At 36.1% G+C, this 12,234-nt stretch overlaps 1 protein-coding gene across 1 annotated transcript in view; it reads left to right on the top strand.

Moving 5' to 3' along the window:
- The window catches only part of LOC148841269 (uncharacterized), a 92,069-nt gene that overhangs the window by 41,342 nt on the left and 38,493 nt on the right, over positions 1-12,234 (top strand). The window contains exons 8-10 of the mRNA XM_088924352.1: positions 1,873-2,075; positions 8,226-8,299; positions 10,121-11,027. Of these exons, the coding sequence (XP_088780478.1) occupies positions 1,873-2,075; positions 8,226-8,299; positions 10,121-11,027 (1,184 nt within the window). The remainder of the gene's footprint in view (positions 1-1,872; positions 2,076-8,225; positions 8,300-10,120; positions 11,028-12,234) is intronic.

Raw genomic sequence — 12,234 nt, 5'->3', positions numbered from 1 at the left:
ATTGTAATTCCAAGAGTGAGTCAAAATAAGTGTGAAGAAAATGTGTTCCATTGGGTGAAGTCTCTCTATTTTGTCATTTCAAGTGGTTGTAGAAGTATAAATAGTATCATAATTGGATAGTTCTTGTAATCCTAACCCTAGACTGGCCTGAAATACATGGTAATTTAAATACCATGTTAATTGCGTTTTTAAACTGATTGAAAATTTGCCTAAAGAAGATGCATTATTGAAGCAATCTTTGTCATTTTAAGTATAGGCCCAGAAGTATCAATAAAGTCAAAATTGGATGGGTCTTGTTACCGTAAGCCTGGTCTAGACTGGTCTGAACTGCAAGGTCAAAACCATGCTAATCACATTTTTCTGCTGAAAAGAAAATACATTAGTAAAGCGGATGAATTTACAAGTGATCTTAAAAATGAGGGTGTAACACATGCTTTTAGGCTCATATTTTGTGTATAGTATATGCTTGGGGTCAATGTCTTTTCTCTGCAGAGATTGTTGCTCTCTGGGCCGTTTCTCCCATCTCATCCGTGGAAGTCTGTATTTATCTCAGTGTGGTTATTCTTTACCTCTCTGACCAAGGTCCCTCTTGCCCTGTTGCAAAGTTTCAGAGGATAGCCTGCTCTAGGATGAGTGTGAGTGGTTTGCTATTCTTTTCAGAATGATGGACTTTTTCTAATGATGGACTGGACTGTGTTCCTGGGAACTCCTCTGAGCTTTCAGCAATCTAGATATGTTTCTATACCCCTTGTTATGCCAGAGTTTTCCAAGTGCAGGGCTGTTGTGGTGGAAGCGGAGAGGAGCTGAAGGCAAAGACAGGCAGATAAGCAGGACTGTGTAAGGGGTTTTGCTTGGGGTGGAAGCCAAGTGACCAGGTGGACCAGCTGATCAGAAGCAGCTAAGAATTGGTGCTGTAGAATAGGCTGGAATGAAGCTGCTGTGAGGGATGCTGAATGGTAATCTGGAATTAAGCAGGCAATTCAGAAACAGTTCCATAGGACCAGCTGGAATGAATCTGCTGTACAGTTGTTGAGAAAGACTGGCTGGAGTGAAATTAACTGTCGACTACCTGGCTCAAGGAAACTCAACACTGTTAGAGCACTGTTCCTGTGGGGTAGGTAGATAGGCCCTGAAGGTCAGTTGTACAGACAGCTCTTTGGTCTTCACTGACGTGCACTGTGAACTGAGGGATGTTACTGTATATACTGTAGACATGTATATTTCTTCTGTATCATGTCATCCAATTTGAACAGACCACAGGTGGACTTAATTAAAAATTTATAGTGATCTTACAAGGAAATTATACTGTATGTACCTTGACTCGGTTTGGATTGTCATAGCAAAGGGTGTGAATAATTATCAAATCAAGACATTTCAGTGTTTTATATATTTTTTTTAAATCCACACCTTTCTTTCTACTTTGACATTATAGAGACAGTAAAGCAGTGACAAAAAAATCCCATTTCTTTTTTTCTGTTTGAGTTAGCAACGTAATGAAATGTGAAAAATCCAATTTGTATACTTTCTATATATGTGCTTGAACAGTATAGTATTTAAATCTCTTTGTATTTTTGTAAACTTGGTAAAGGCATTATTCAATGAAATCTTGTTTCTACAGTTTTGTATGATCTCTATAACTTATCAAAACATATTCAAACATATACCTTGATTTTATTTACTAAAAGGGAAATTAGGCAGTTTATGTCTGGTGGTACTGTTATAGTCTGTGTTATTTGCATGTAACTTTCAGCCTTATAGTTAAAATAAGTATCTTAATTGAAAACAATCATCAAAAAATAACTTTACTGAAAAAGAAACAAAAATGATTTTTCAAGTGAATAGGATACTGAAGCCACTCTTTCAATTCAACAGGAGGAAAATCATACTGTGACTGGAGAGGCCTCATGTCCCAAAGCTCTCTGAGAGCCCCTCCTGCTGAGAAGACAAGTATTCCTGCTGAGTCTTTGAAGTTACTAAGAAAAGGAACAGAAAAGGAGTCCTCATTCCAAGAAAAAAGGGTAACATCAGTGTTTCATGAAGTTACACCACCTACAAAGGAGATTTCAAAACATAAGGTTTGTCACAGATGAATCCCCTTTTTATGTACAGCATCTGTACATCAAAATCAGGGGAATTATCTCCCACTTTACCCCAATTATCCCCAGTACAAATAATGCATGGTTTGTATAATAAATAAATAGGATACTAAACAATAGTGTGATATTCCCATCTCCATATGTGCTATAATACATCCCATACATGTAGCTTTCTCCATAGTGTTTTTAAATCTATAACTTATGTAACGATTTAAACTAGTGTATAAATATATATATTGCTTTGACATTAACAGCTTGTGTTACACCCTCAGCTTTTGAGATGCTTTTCATAATATTGTAAATCAAATCCTACAGTTTGATTTTACCAGGTAGAACTGTGAATTAGTATAAATCACAAATTAAAATCTGTGCTTTCAGCTATATACAACTGCAGATGTACTGTAACTAACAAAAGTTGTTCTTTCTTAAATTAGTCTTAATTAGTCTTGATTAGTCTTGATTGTTTATTTAGTATTTAGTAAATACAGCAAATATTTAGGTACACAAAAGAAAGTTAATAAGTATGCAACATTTGCTGCACTCTTTAATAGAACCCTTCTACACTTCCCTAAGGTTGTATTGTATAAACAGATTAGACATTCAGCTGCTTCTTTCACCTAAAATGGTTTTGTAGGAGTCATAACTGCACGATCAACTATACCTAAAAGAAATAATATAGTATGACGAATTAAACAGAACTCAAAGCAAGTTAGACAAAAATGCTCACTTACTTGCCAGACCTAATGTCTAAAAGATCATTCAACAACCTTGGCAAAACAGAACCATAAGCAAAGTTTCTCACAGTTCATCTGTGCAGTTCATCAGTCTGAAAAAAGACCAAAGAGCACAAATCACATGTAAGGAGTTAAGATTTTCAAACTAAATCATCGAACCCCTTAAAGGTGAGCAGTAGCAGTTTGTTGTATTTGGAGTATACACTATATTAACAGAGATGTACACTGGATCAGATCTACAGTAGCATGTCACATGAGAGCACTGGGCCTCATTATTGCTCCATCTGATACTGTAAGCCATAGTTATTGTACTGTATACAGTATGTCATCTGTAGTTGTGAGTTTGACCCTAAGGAAATGCAAATAAAGCTGGTACTGACTAGTTGTTTTCATGGAGGTTAATTTATCTAGTAGGTTTCTTCTTGTCTGTTCTTACTAAACTTCATCAGGAATGGGTATAACATGACAAAAGACTGAAAGAACAAACCACAAATACAAAAATCTATATCATATGATGCCATTTTAATTCTAAATTTAACCCAAAACTACCGGAAAATGAATTCAGTTCACTAATGAAAATAGGGTACTAATAAGGAACATAATTCAATGGAACACAACACCTACATTTCTCACATAAGACTTTTCCTATGAGGAGTATCTTTTTAAGACACCCTGTACACTAACATTACTGTTAGCTGGAAAACATCTTGATTACTTTGCTGAAACCTGGGAATAGCAATCTGAATAGTAATACTGTATAGTCTATTTATTCTATTCATGCACAAAATAAATACTGCTACAGTGTATACTGTATGAGATAGCAGAACCTTTATCCCTGGTTCGATTTGGAGGTTTTAAACAATGAGCAATTGCAAATTAAATACATTTGAATTGTGAATCTCAGCCTTCCTAATAGGCTGGGGAAAACTATGGCAAAATCATTGGAGAATGTAATTGAGATGCTTCACTACCAAGAATCACAAACTCAATTGAAGATACCCTTTTCAAGGGTGCTTGTGTCATAATTCAGTGTGACATCCACAGCGGCAGGGTTCGGCCAGTTTTTAATGTGGCATTCCACTGATGTTCAGGAATGGCCAGGCTTCCATGCATTATTGTTATTATTGTTGTACACATCACATTTTGGCTAGACAATGAATTTTCAGGACACTTGATAAGCATTGAATGTCCCATTTCACAGCCTCAGTGATATTATATGCATTACATACTGTACTCTTCCTGCTGCAAAAACTTAACCTAAATCAGCCAAGGCAGTGGTTCTCAAACTGTGGTACGCGTACCGGCAGTGGTACGTGGAGTGCCGCCAAGTGGTACGCCAAATGACCCTGGAACTGTGTCGTGTGCGCTGAAAAATCGGGACGGGTTTTCATATTTTGTATTTTAATACTTGTCGAATACGCAGCGTACGTACTACGATACAGTGCGCGCTAATACTTCAGTGGACATAAGAGATACTCTGTAATTCTATACCACTCTATAGGAATGCGTGCTACGGACGCAAGTGACCAATTGTATTTAAAAAAAAGCTACTGTATCTCCAGCAAATAGGGAGGAAGGAGAATGTGCGTGATTTTGGAACAATGCCAACGTTGTAAACACAGGAATGCATAGAAATACGTGCTACGAAAGCAGGTAATCTTGTGAGCACACGAAAGCATGATAACAGAAAAATATTTAAGAACTGTTCTAATTTGAGAAAAATACACCGAGCGTCTCTGTGTTTCGCTCCCATGCGCATGAAATAAAAACTTTAAATAAATACGGAAAGAAAAACTGAAACGCGGAAAAATGCAAGCTTGCAGATTGCTAAAGCAGGTAAGCTACACTATTTTTGAAGAACCTTATTTACCGTTGGCAAAAGAGCTGACATGTATTATGTGTAGAGAAAAAGCTGCTAAACAGCTTGACCTGCTGCCCCCTTCCCCCTGAAAGACACAGTCACTCATAGAATTATTGAAATGAAGGATTATATCAAAAGTACACTGATAGAGCGCGTTAAGATGAGCAGATGTTTTTCACTGCAATTAGATGAGTCTGTAGTCGATTTGGCCAATTTGCTCGTTTACGTTAGATACGAGTTTGAGGGCATGTCCCATGAAGACTTTCTGTTCTGTAAACCGCTACCAACAGGAACTACAGGAGAGCACATATTTCAGCTTCTGAATGAATTTATCGAAGAGAATGGCCTCGACTGGATAAAATGCGTCTGAGTTTGTACAGACGGTGCTAGAGCAATGACAAGCCGACACAGCGATGTAGTTGCACAAATTAGATAGGTTGCTCCAGAAATTAATGGACGCATTACAACATCCACCGCGAGACCTTTGCCGTCAAGAAAATGCCTGACGATTTAATATCTGTTAGACTCTGTTGTGAATTGTATCGAAAAATTAATTCACATCTGCTTTGCTCAACTAAACAGGCTCACCCCTCTCACTGAAATGGTGCTTTTTTATTAGTTGTTGTTAATGTTTTTTTCTGTAAAACACTTTGAGAAGCCACCTTTAAAGGCGCTATATCAAATAAAGTTTATTATTATAATATTTATTATATGTATGTGTGAGTGTGTGTGCACGCGCGCTCATGTTGGTCATTGAGAATTTCTGGGGTTCCTATGAGAAGATGACTTGTAGGTGGTACTTGGATGCTTTGGTTGGATTAGGGGTGGTACTTGGTCCAAAAAGTTTGAGAACCACTGAGCTAAGGCAAGATATTTCATGTGATTGGTAATGTGACACTGAATGGCTGACTGCTACGTTTTCTCAGTTGTCAAGAAATGGATAATTGCCTGACAGATGCATTTGAGAATATTCTAACTTTGCCAAAAAATCACTTCAAAAAATACTGAACTGTTAAAATTTAAATAAGGTTTGAGAAACTCCATCTCTTACACTTTTATGTTCCTTTTTCTATTCTCAATGAAAAGTGAATAAATATATATAATGTGAAAGTATATAATTTTATATACTGAGACAACTTGTAATTTTTGTTATTTATGAAGCATTTTATGAGCATTTCTTTGGTAAAACTCCCTCTAATAAAATATTCACACACAGCTTAGGTCACTCAAACAATTTGCAGTGCTAACAGTTCAGAGATTATATATGCACACATTTCTAAATATTTTATCAGTTGTGGTTTGTAGTGAAGTTTGCTAATTTCTGTGTATTGTTCTGCAGATATACACAAGGAAACAAAACACCAATAAATTGATTTTCAAAGGATATAAGCACTAGATTAATCTTTTTAAAATTATAACTAATATTAAATAACTGATTCAAATAGCTGTCTACTTTGTATGATCTTTTATCCCAAACATTCTAAAACACTTTCTTTCTCACAATTCCTCAGAGTTCATCATTTATGCATGCTGAGAAGTCAGTGATGAGCCTGACATCAGAAAATAATCACTTTAAATGCAGTCTTTTAACACTGCCAAGGGATGTGCCAAAACAGCCCTCACATCATCAGCTGCACAACAGATACACAAACCTACAGTAGAACAACATCCAATTTCCCTCTGCTTCTACCTTTATTTTTAATGGCCTTCTAAATAGCCAAAGCCATCAGGCAAATCTTTTTAATTTTACATAAAGGCACTTGTCGGAGACACCAATCATTTTATACCACCTAATCTACACATCGTTTTGTCCAGAGTTATCTTGACCATTCAACTGCCATCCATGCAAGGTACTTGTCACGGCAGTAGAAGCTGTTGTATCACCTGCTAATACAGTACCTAACCAGCAGAACACATAATACTGTATACTGTATACATGGTTCCTCTAGACATTTCATCATCATCCAAAGAGCATCATACTAGTCCAGAATTCTTATTCATTGCATTTCTTGCATAGAGTACCCTACAATTTACATCAGTAAAACTGGCTGACCTTTTCAGGGAACACAGCAAAGCAATATGGACTTCTCCAAACACAAAAAAGCTCCTTATTTTACCTGTCCATGTCATGACTACACTGACCTTACTCAGAGAATAAAAGACTATTACTATAAAGACATACAGTAATTGGTCTTAGACTTGGTTCACACATACCAAGCATATTCCATTGATTCCATTGATCACATTCATTCACACATTCCAATGATCATTCAATTACTGAATTGTCTCTTCTTTAATCTAATCATTAATTTACAGATTGCTGTCTTGCACAACTCTCAGTTTAATTATGCCTACAAGCCAGTGTCGTGCCATGTTTTTGGCCAATGTAAGAAATACAGTATGAAAATGTGTCCATTAAGGAATAAATTATACTGCTACATTGAAGAGATACATTGAATCTTTTAGTGTCAGCAGCCATATCACCCTGCAACTCACAACTGAAGTTAAGCAGGTGTGAGCCTGGTCAGTACCTGGATGGGAGACCTCCTGGGAAAAACTAAGGTCGCTGCTAGAAGAGGTGTTAGTGGGGCCAGCAGCGGGAGCTCACCCTGCAGTCTATGTGGGTCCTTATGCCCCAGTATAGTGATGGGGACACTATACTGTAAACAGGTGCCGTCCTTCGGATAAGACGTAAACCAAGTTCCTGACTCTTTGTGGTCATTAAAAATTCCAGGGTGTTTCTCGAAAAGAGTAGGGGTCTAACCCCGGCGACCTAGCCAAATTTCCCATTGGCCTTTACCAATCATGGCCTCCTAATAATCCCCATCTATGAATTGGCTTTATTACTCTGCTGATGTGTGGTGAGTGTTCTGGCACAGTATGGCTGCCATCGCATCATCCAGGTGGATGCTGCACATTGGTGGTGGTGGAGGGGAGTCCCCATTACCTGTAAAGCGCTATATAAGTGTAGGCAATTATTATTATTATTATTAGAGGATGACATCAATATATTAGAATGAAGATAAATATAAGTAAAAGGTAAAATTGTGAAAAATAAGACAATTGAGCCTTCTGGTAGGAAAAAAAGGATTATTTAAATGTAGTTTATGCCATCTATACAGTATATTTATGGAACATTACTTATAAAAAGAGTTTAATGCATTTTTAGCTAGCTTTCAGAAATGTTTAGAAAATTTGGCTTTATCTTCCTCAGTTTATCTTTTTTTTAAGCTTGGCCTTATGAGTTCTTCATAAAAATAGTTCAACACATGAAAAAAACAACACATTAAAAAATTCTGCACCATCACAATCATTTTTAAGAAGGTCATGTTTAAATTTGGTGGGCTCCATTCTTTCAATATGGTTTATTTCCTTTGTTGTAATCTTGTTTATAATTTATCGAAAATATTTTTTTCCTAGTTTTTGTTCCATATAGATTTATGTGATGTACAGTATACATCATAGCAGTGCCTGCAAAGCTGAGCTCACTACTTCCTCAGCTCTATAATTTGATATATGTAAGTGTCATTGCAGGTGAAAAAGCCCCTGAGGACTCCTGAGAGTGGCAGGCTGATGAGCACACCAGGGAGAGTTTCCCTGGAAGCAAGGTTCTTTACCTCATTGTCTTTCTATCACTACTAGCTTCTCCCTATTATAGGTACATTATTAATCAGGAGGTATCTGGTGTACAAAATGCAGCAGAAACACATTTTTATCTGTTGTTGACTAAGATTTTCCAAATTTAATCAAACAAAGATGATTGCAGCATTTATAAAAAAACAGCAATGTGTTACTTTTGTTCCAAAATTTGAATTATTACCTGTATGAGCTATTCAAATCTTAGTGATTTGGTTTTCAAAATAGCACATTCTTTGGGTTCAAAAGTTAATTATTGATTTAAAGATGTCCTACAGTGGACACAAACTGTGTTATGAAATTAACTTGCAAAAATAAATCATTTAATGTCCAGGAGCTCCAGTATGATACAGATACAGTACATTCACTGTGCTATATTTTAAATCTAAGATTGTTAATATACTGTACAAGTACCCATACTGTTTCTCATATTTGTTGGTCTTATTTAGTCAGATCCTGTTATCAATTACATCGAAACAAAGCAAAAGATACATGATGTCTTTTGTTTTATAAAGCTTCTATCTTTTTAATTGAGCTTATGAAAAAAGAAAATGTTCTGTTTTAAGTTGGTAAGTCTGAAAATGATAAAAAAAACTCACACTACAATAAGGGAGAATCGTAATGGATTTCTAGGTGTTGGAGAGTTGAAGTTGTCCCATTACCTGATATTCTATTTCAGTCGTGCCTCATTAGTTACAGTATCTCGAGCATACTAAGGGATTTGCAGTAGAAGACAGGAGTTAAATAAGTCTCAGCAGGTTTGCAAATTTTGAAAGATGTGTATGGTAAACTGTATAATTATCTAATAACAATTACACAACATGTAGCATATCCATGAAGCAATATCTGTGGAACAGACAAATATAAATAATGAGTTTTGTACACTTCATGAACTGTAAGTGCATATAATAAGAATGTGTGTCATAAAAAGTATTTTATACTGTATATGCAGTATAACTCACCGGAACAATTGTATTGAAATAATACAAAAGAAAAGGTGATTTGTGAGTGAATGTTACATTTTTAACATGAGACTACTTATAAACATATGTAATCTATAACTAAATAAGGTAAAAATAAATACAAGTAACAATTCTAAAGCAAATGCCTTAGTTGTGGATACTGATCAACTGTAGTTTTACCATATAGTGAAAATAAAGATGAGTGACGAAATGTCTAGAGATACTGTACATGCAGCACTGAGTGCTTATAAAGTGGCAGGGGGACATTTTCATCGGGAAAGTTTGCAATAAAATTCTAACAATATTTGTCCACTTTTAAGCACTAACTCTTGAGAAGGCTCATAAAGTTTGACATAGCTCTCTGATTCATACTGTTTCTTTCCTATCTATTTCTACTTGATTAAAATTGTTCAGGTGACTCTTTAATTATAATACATACTGTAGACAAAGGTAAAGTCCATACCTGAGCACAGTGTCTCATGGAGCCAGAGCTCAATGTTGTCAAGTCCCCATTGTAGATACAACTAGAGGCTTACCAACCACTCTATGCCATTGCATACAGTATACTAATACAGCATATACTGTACAATAACTGCAACATAATATAAATGTGTATATACAGTAGATATTCTGATGTCTTTGCATCCTTGAACAATTAACTTACCCTTTTCTTTGGTTAATTTTGAACAGCCAACTCAAATTTTCATATTTATTGTGGAAAATCTGAAGGAGGGCATTAGTAAAGATTAACTAAGAAAGGCTTTTATTAATGTGTGAAAGAATGTTTTCTTTTCCCAAATTTGAAGCGTTCCTTTTTTCTCTTTTGTTTAGCCTCGTGACTTTAAAGAGAGAAACAAGTCCACAGTTATTTAATGGAAGTAAAATGGATGAAAAGAACAATGTTTTGGATTTTTTCTGTAACTCACAGAGCAATATCAATGAACTTGAAGTTGAGGCAGCATCTGAGAGCAATATGGATAACTCTGAGGAACTGGCAAAGCTTCTGGGCATGGGAGCTCATGGCTGCGAAAAGATGAAAAATGGCAGGGCTGTATTACAGGCTTCCCAGGGAGTCAGCATTGAATCTGAAAATCAGATTGTATCACTACCTCATGAAAGCAAACCCTTAACAGAAGAGTCCTGTGAAAAAACTGGCAATGTTATGAATGACACAGCAAAAAGACCATCACTTTCTTCTGGAGATTTTAAGTCTTTGTCACAAGAAATCAAATATTTTGACAATATGAGCAACACTGTTCCCATGGATAAAGTAATATCATCTGAAACCTATACAGAAAAAAAGCCCTGGCAGAAAGTGATTGAGCAGCAAGTACAGTTTCCTTCCTTTATGTCATCAGCTGTAATAGGCTCAGACTGTTGTATTGAAGCCAAAGATGCAATTCCTACAGATGAAAAGATCCTTTGTGATAATCAACATTCTGAGATGACTGGGCAAGTCGAGGAGAACATTACCACAGAAGAAACAAGGAATCACAAGGATAATCCATGTCATATTGAAGATGATTGGGGAAAAGACAATAGAAAAAATGCAAAAAGCAGTACTGAAGAACTTTTACAAGATGTATCACAGATATCAACTATTAAAACATGCATTCCTGAATTCTGCATGGGGAACAGTGTGATAAGAAAAACAAATACAAGAGCTGTTAAGCAGAGTACAAAGAGAAGCATAATGACAGGAAAGTCTGTAGCTACTTACCTTCAGACAAAAAACCAAGTAAGTACTCTACTCAATTATAACCAAGCTATTACAAGCTATTCCATGATTTTTAACTGTACCGAAAGGTTTTTTGTAATGGAGGTCTCTTTGCTTTTTAATGAATAAGCGATTATGACCCCTACAGTATGTGTATGGTAATACCGTCCAATCATGGAAAAATGGTACATGGCTGTGATTATAAAGTGATTTACAGACATGGTTTTAAAATGCAGTATTCTATAATGAATTTTTACCATTATGATTTGTAAGAATGTTTTTTTATTTAAGATGTTAGCAGATGTTATTTAATAGCACTATTTAAAAAAAAAACATGCAAGATCACAAACTTTGATGCTTGCAAAATCTACCCCACTTACACACAATGTGTACTGTTCGTGTACAGGTCCAGCCATTCAGAATGCGCACGGGATACTGCAGTAGTTTGCAGTTCAGGGGATGCACTACTTTGTAAAACTGCAAGGTGGAGCAGTGAAAGCTTAATGTGGCATTTGGAGCATTTGGGCTGTTGCTAGAAAATGCCTGGTTTTGAATCCCAGTCTTTGCTAAGGGACAATCTTTTTCCAATTATAGAATTTAAGTTGTATACTGTTTAGACTTTGAATTGGATGTACTGTATGTGGTCATATTGTGTTTAATATTTTGTAAATTACATTGAAACATCTTTATTACGTTTCACTAGGTCCTTGAATGACATAAGTAATTTTATTTAATTAATTGATGAAGTGACAGTGCTAGCTGAAGATCATCTTTGTCGCAGCCCCCCAAAATGTTCTACAAAACATCAGTGCAAATTTCAAAAACAGAGTTAATAGCAAGTCAGTTCAGCAGCAAAATTTCACAGGAACTGAGCAAAATTTGTACAAAGCATGGAACTAATAAGGAGTACAATGATGCAGTCTCGTTTCTGTTTAATCAAGCAGATCTGGGTATGTAGTGAATGAAAAGCACATACAGTACAGTGGGATAATTGGTGTTGGAACAGGTGGCAGCATTGTCAGGATTGAGGAAAGGGGGAGACAAACCAATGAAAGTTTGGGCCATGGATATGGTGGGTTAAATGCATGACCAGACAGAAAAAAGGGAAGGAGGGAGAGCTACTGTAAGTGAGCAGGATTAGATGAAGAGAAATAAAAGGAAGGCAAAAGGGGAAGCAAAATAACAGTAGTTGTTAGGACTTCTGGAGAGAGATAACAACATCAGGAGA

The sequence above is a fragment of the Atractosteus spatula genome, chromosome 1 (genome assembly GCF_055471065.1).
Source record: "Atractosteus spatula isolate fAtrSpa1 chromosome 1, fAtrSpa1.hap1, whole genome shotgun sequence".
NCBI lineage: Eukaryota > Metazoa > Chordata > Actinopteri > Semionotiformes > Lepisosteidae > Atractosteus > Atractosteus spatula.
The sequence above is the reverse complement of the archived record's forward strand: the minus strand, read 5'-3'. Positions and strand labels throughout refer to the sequence as shown.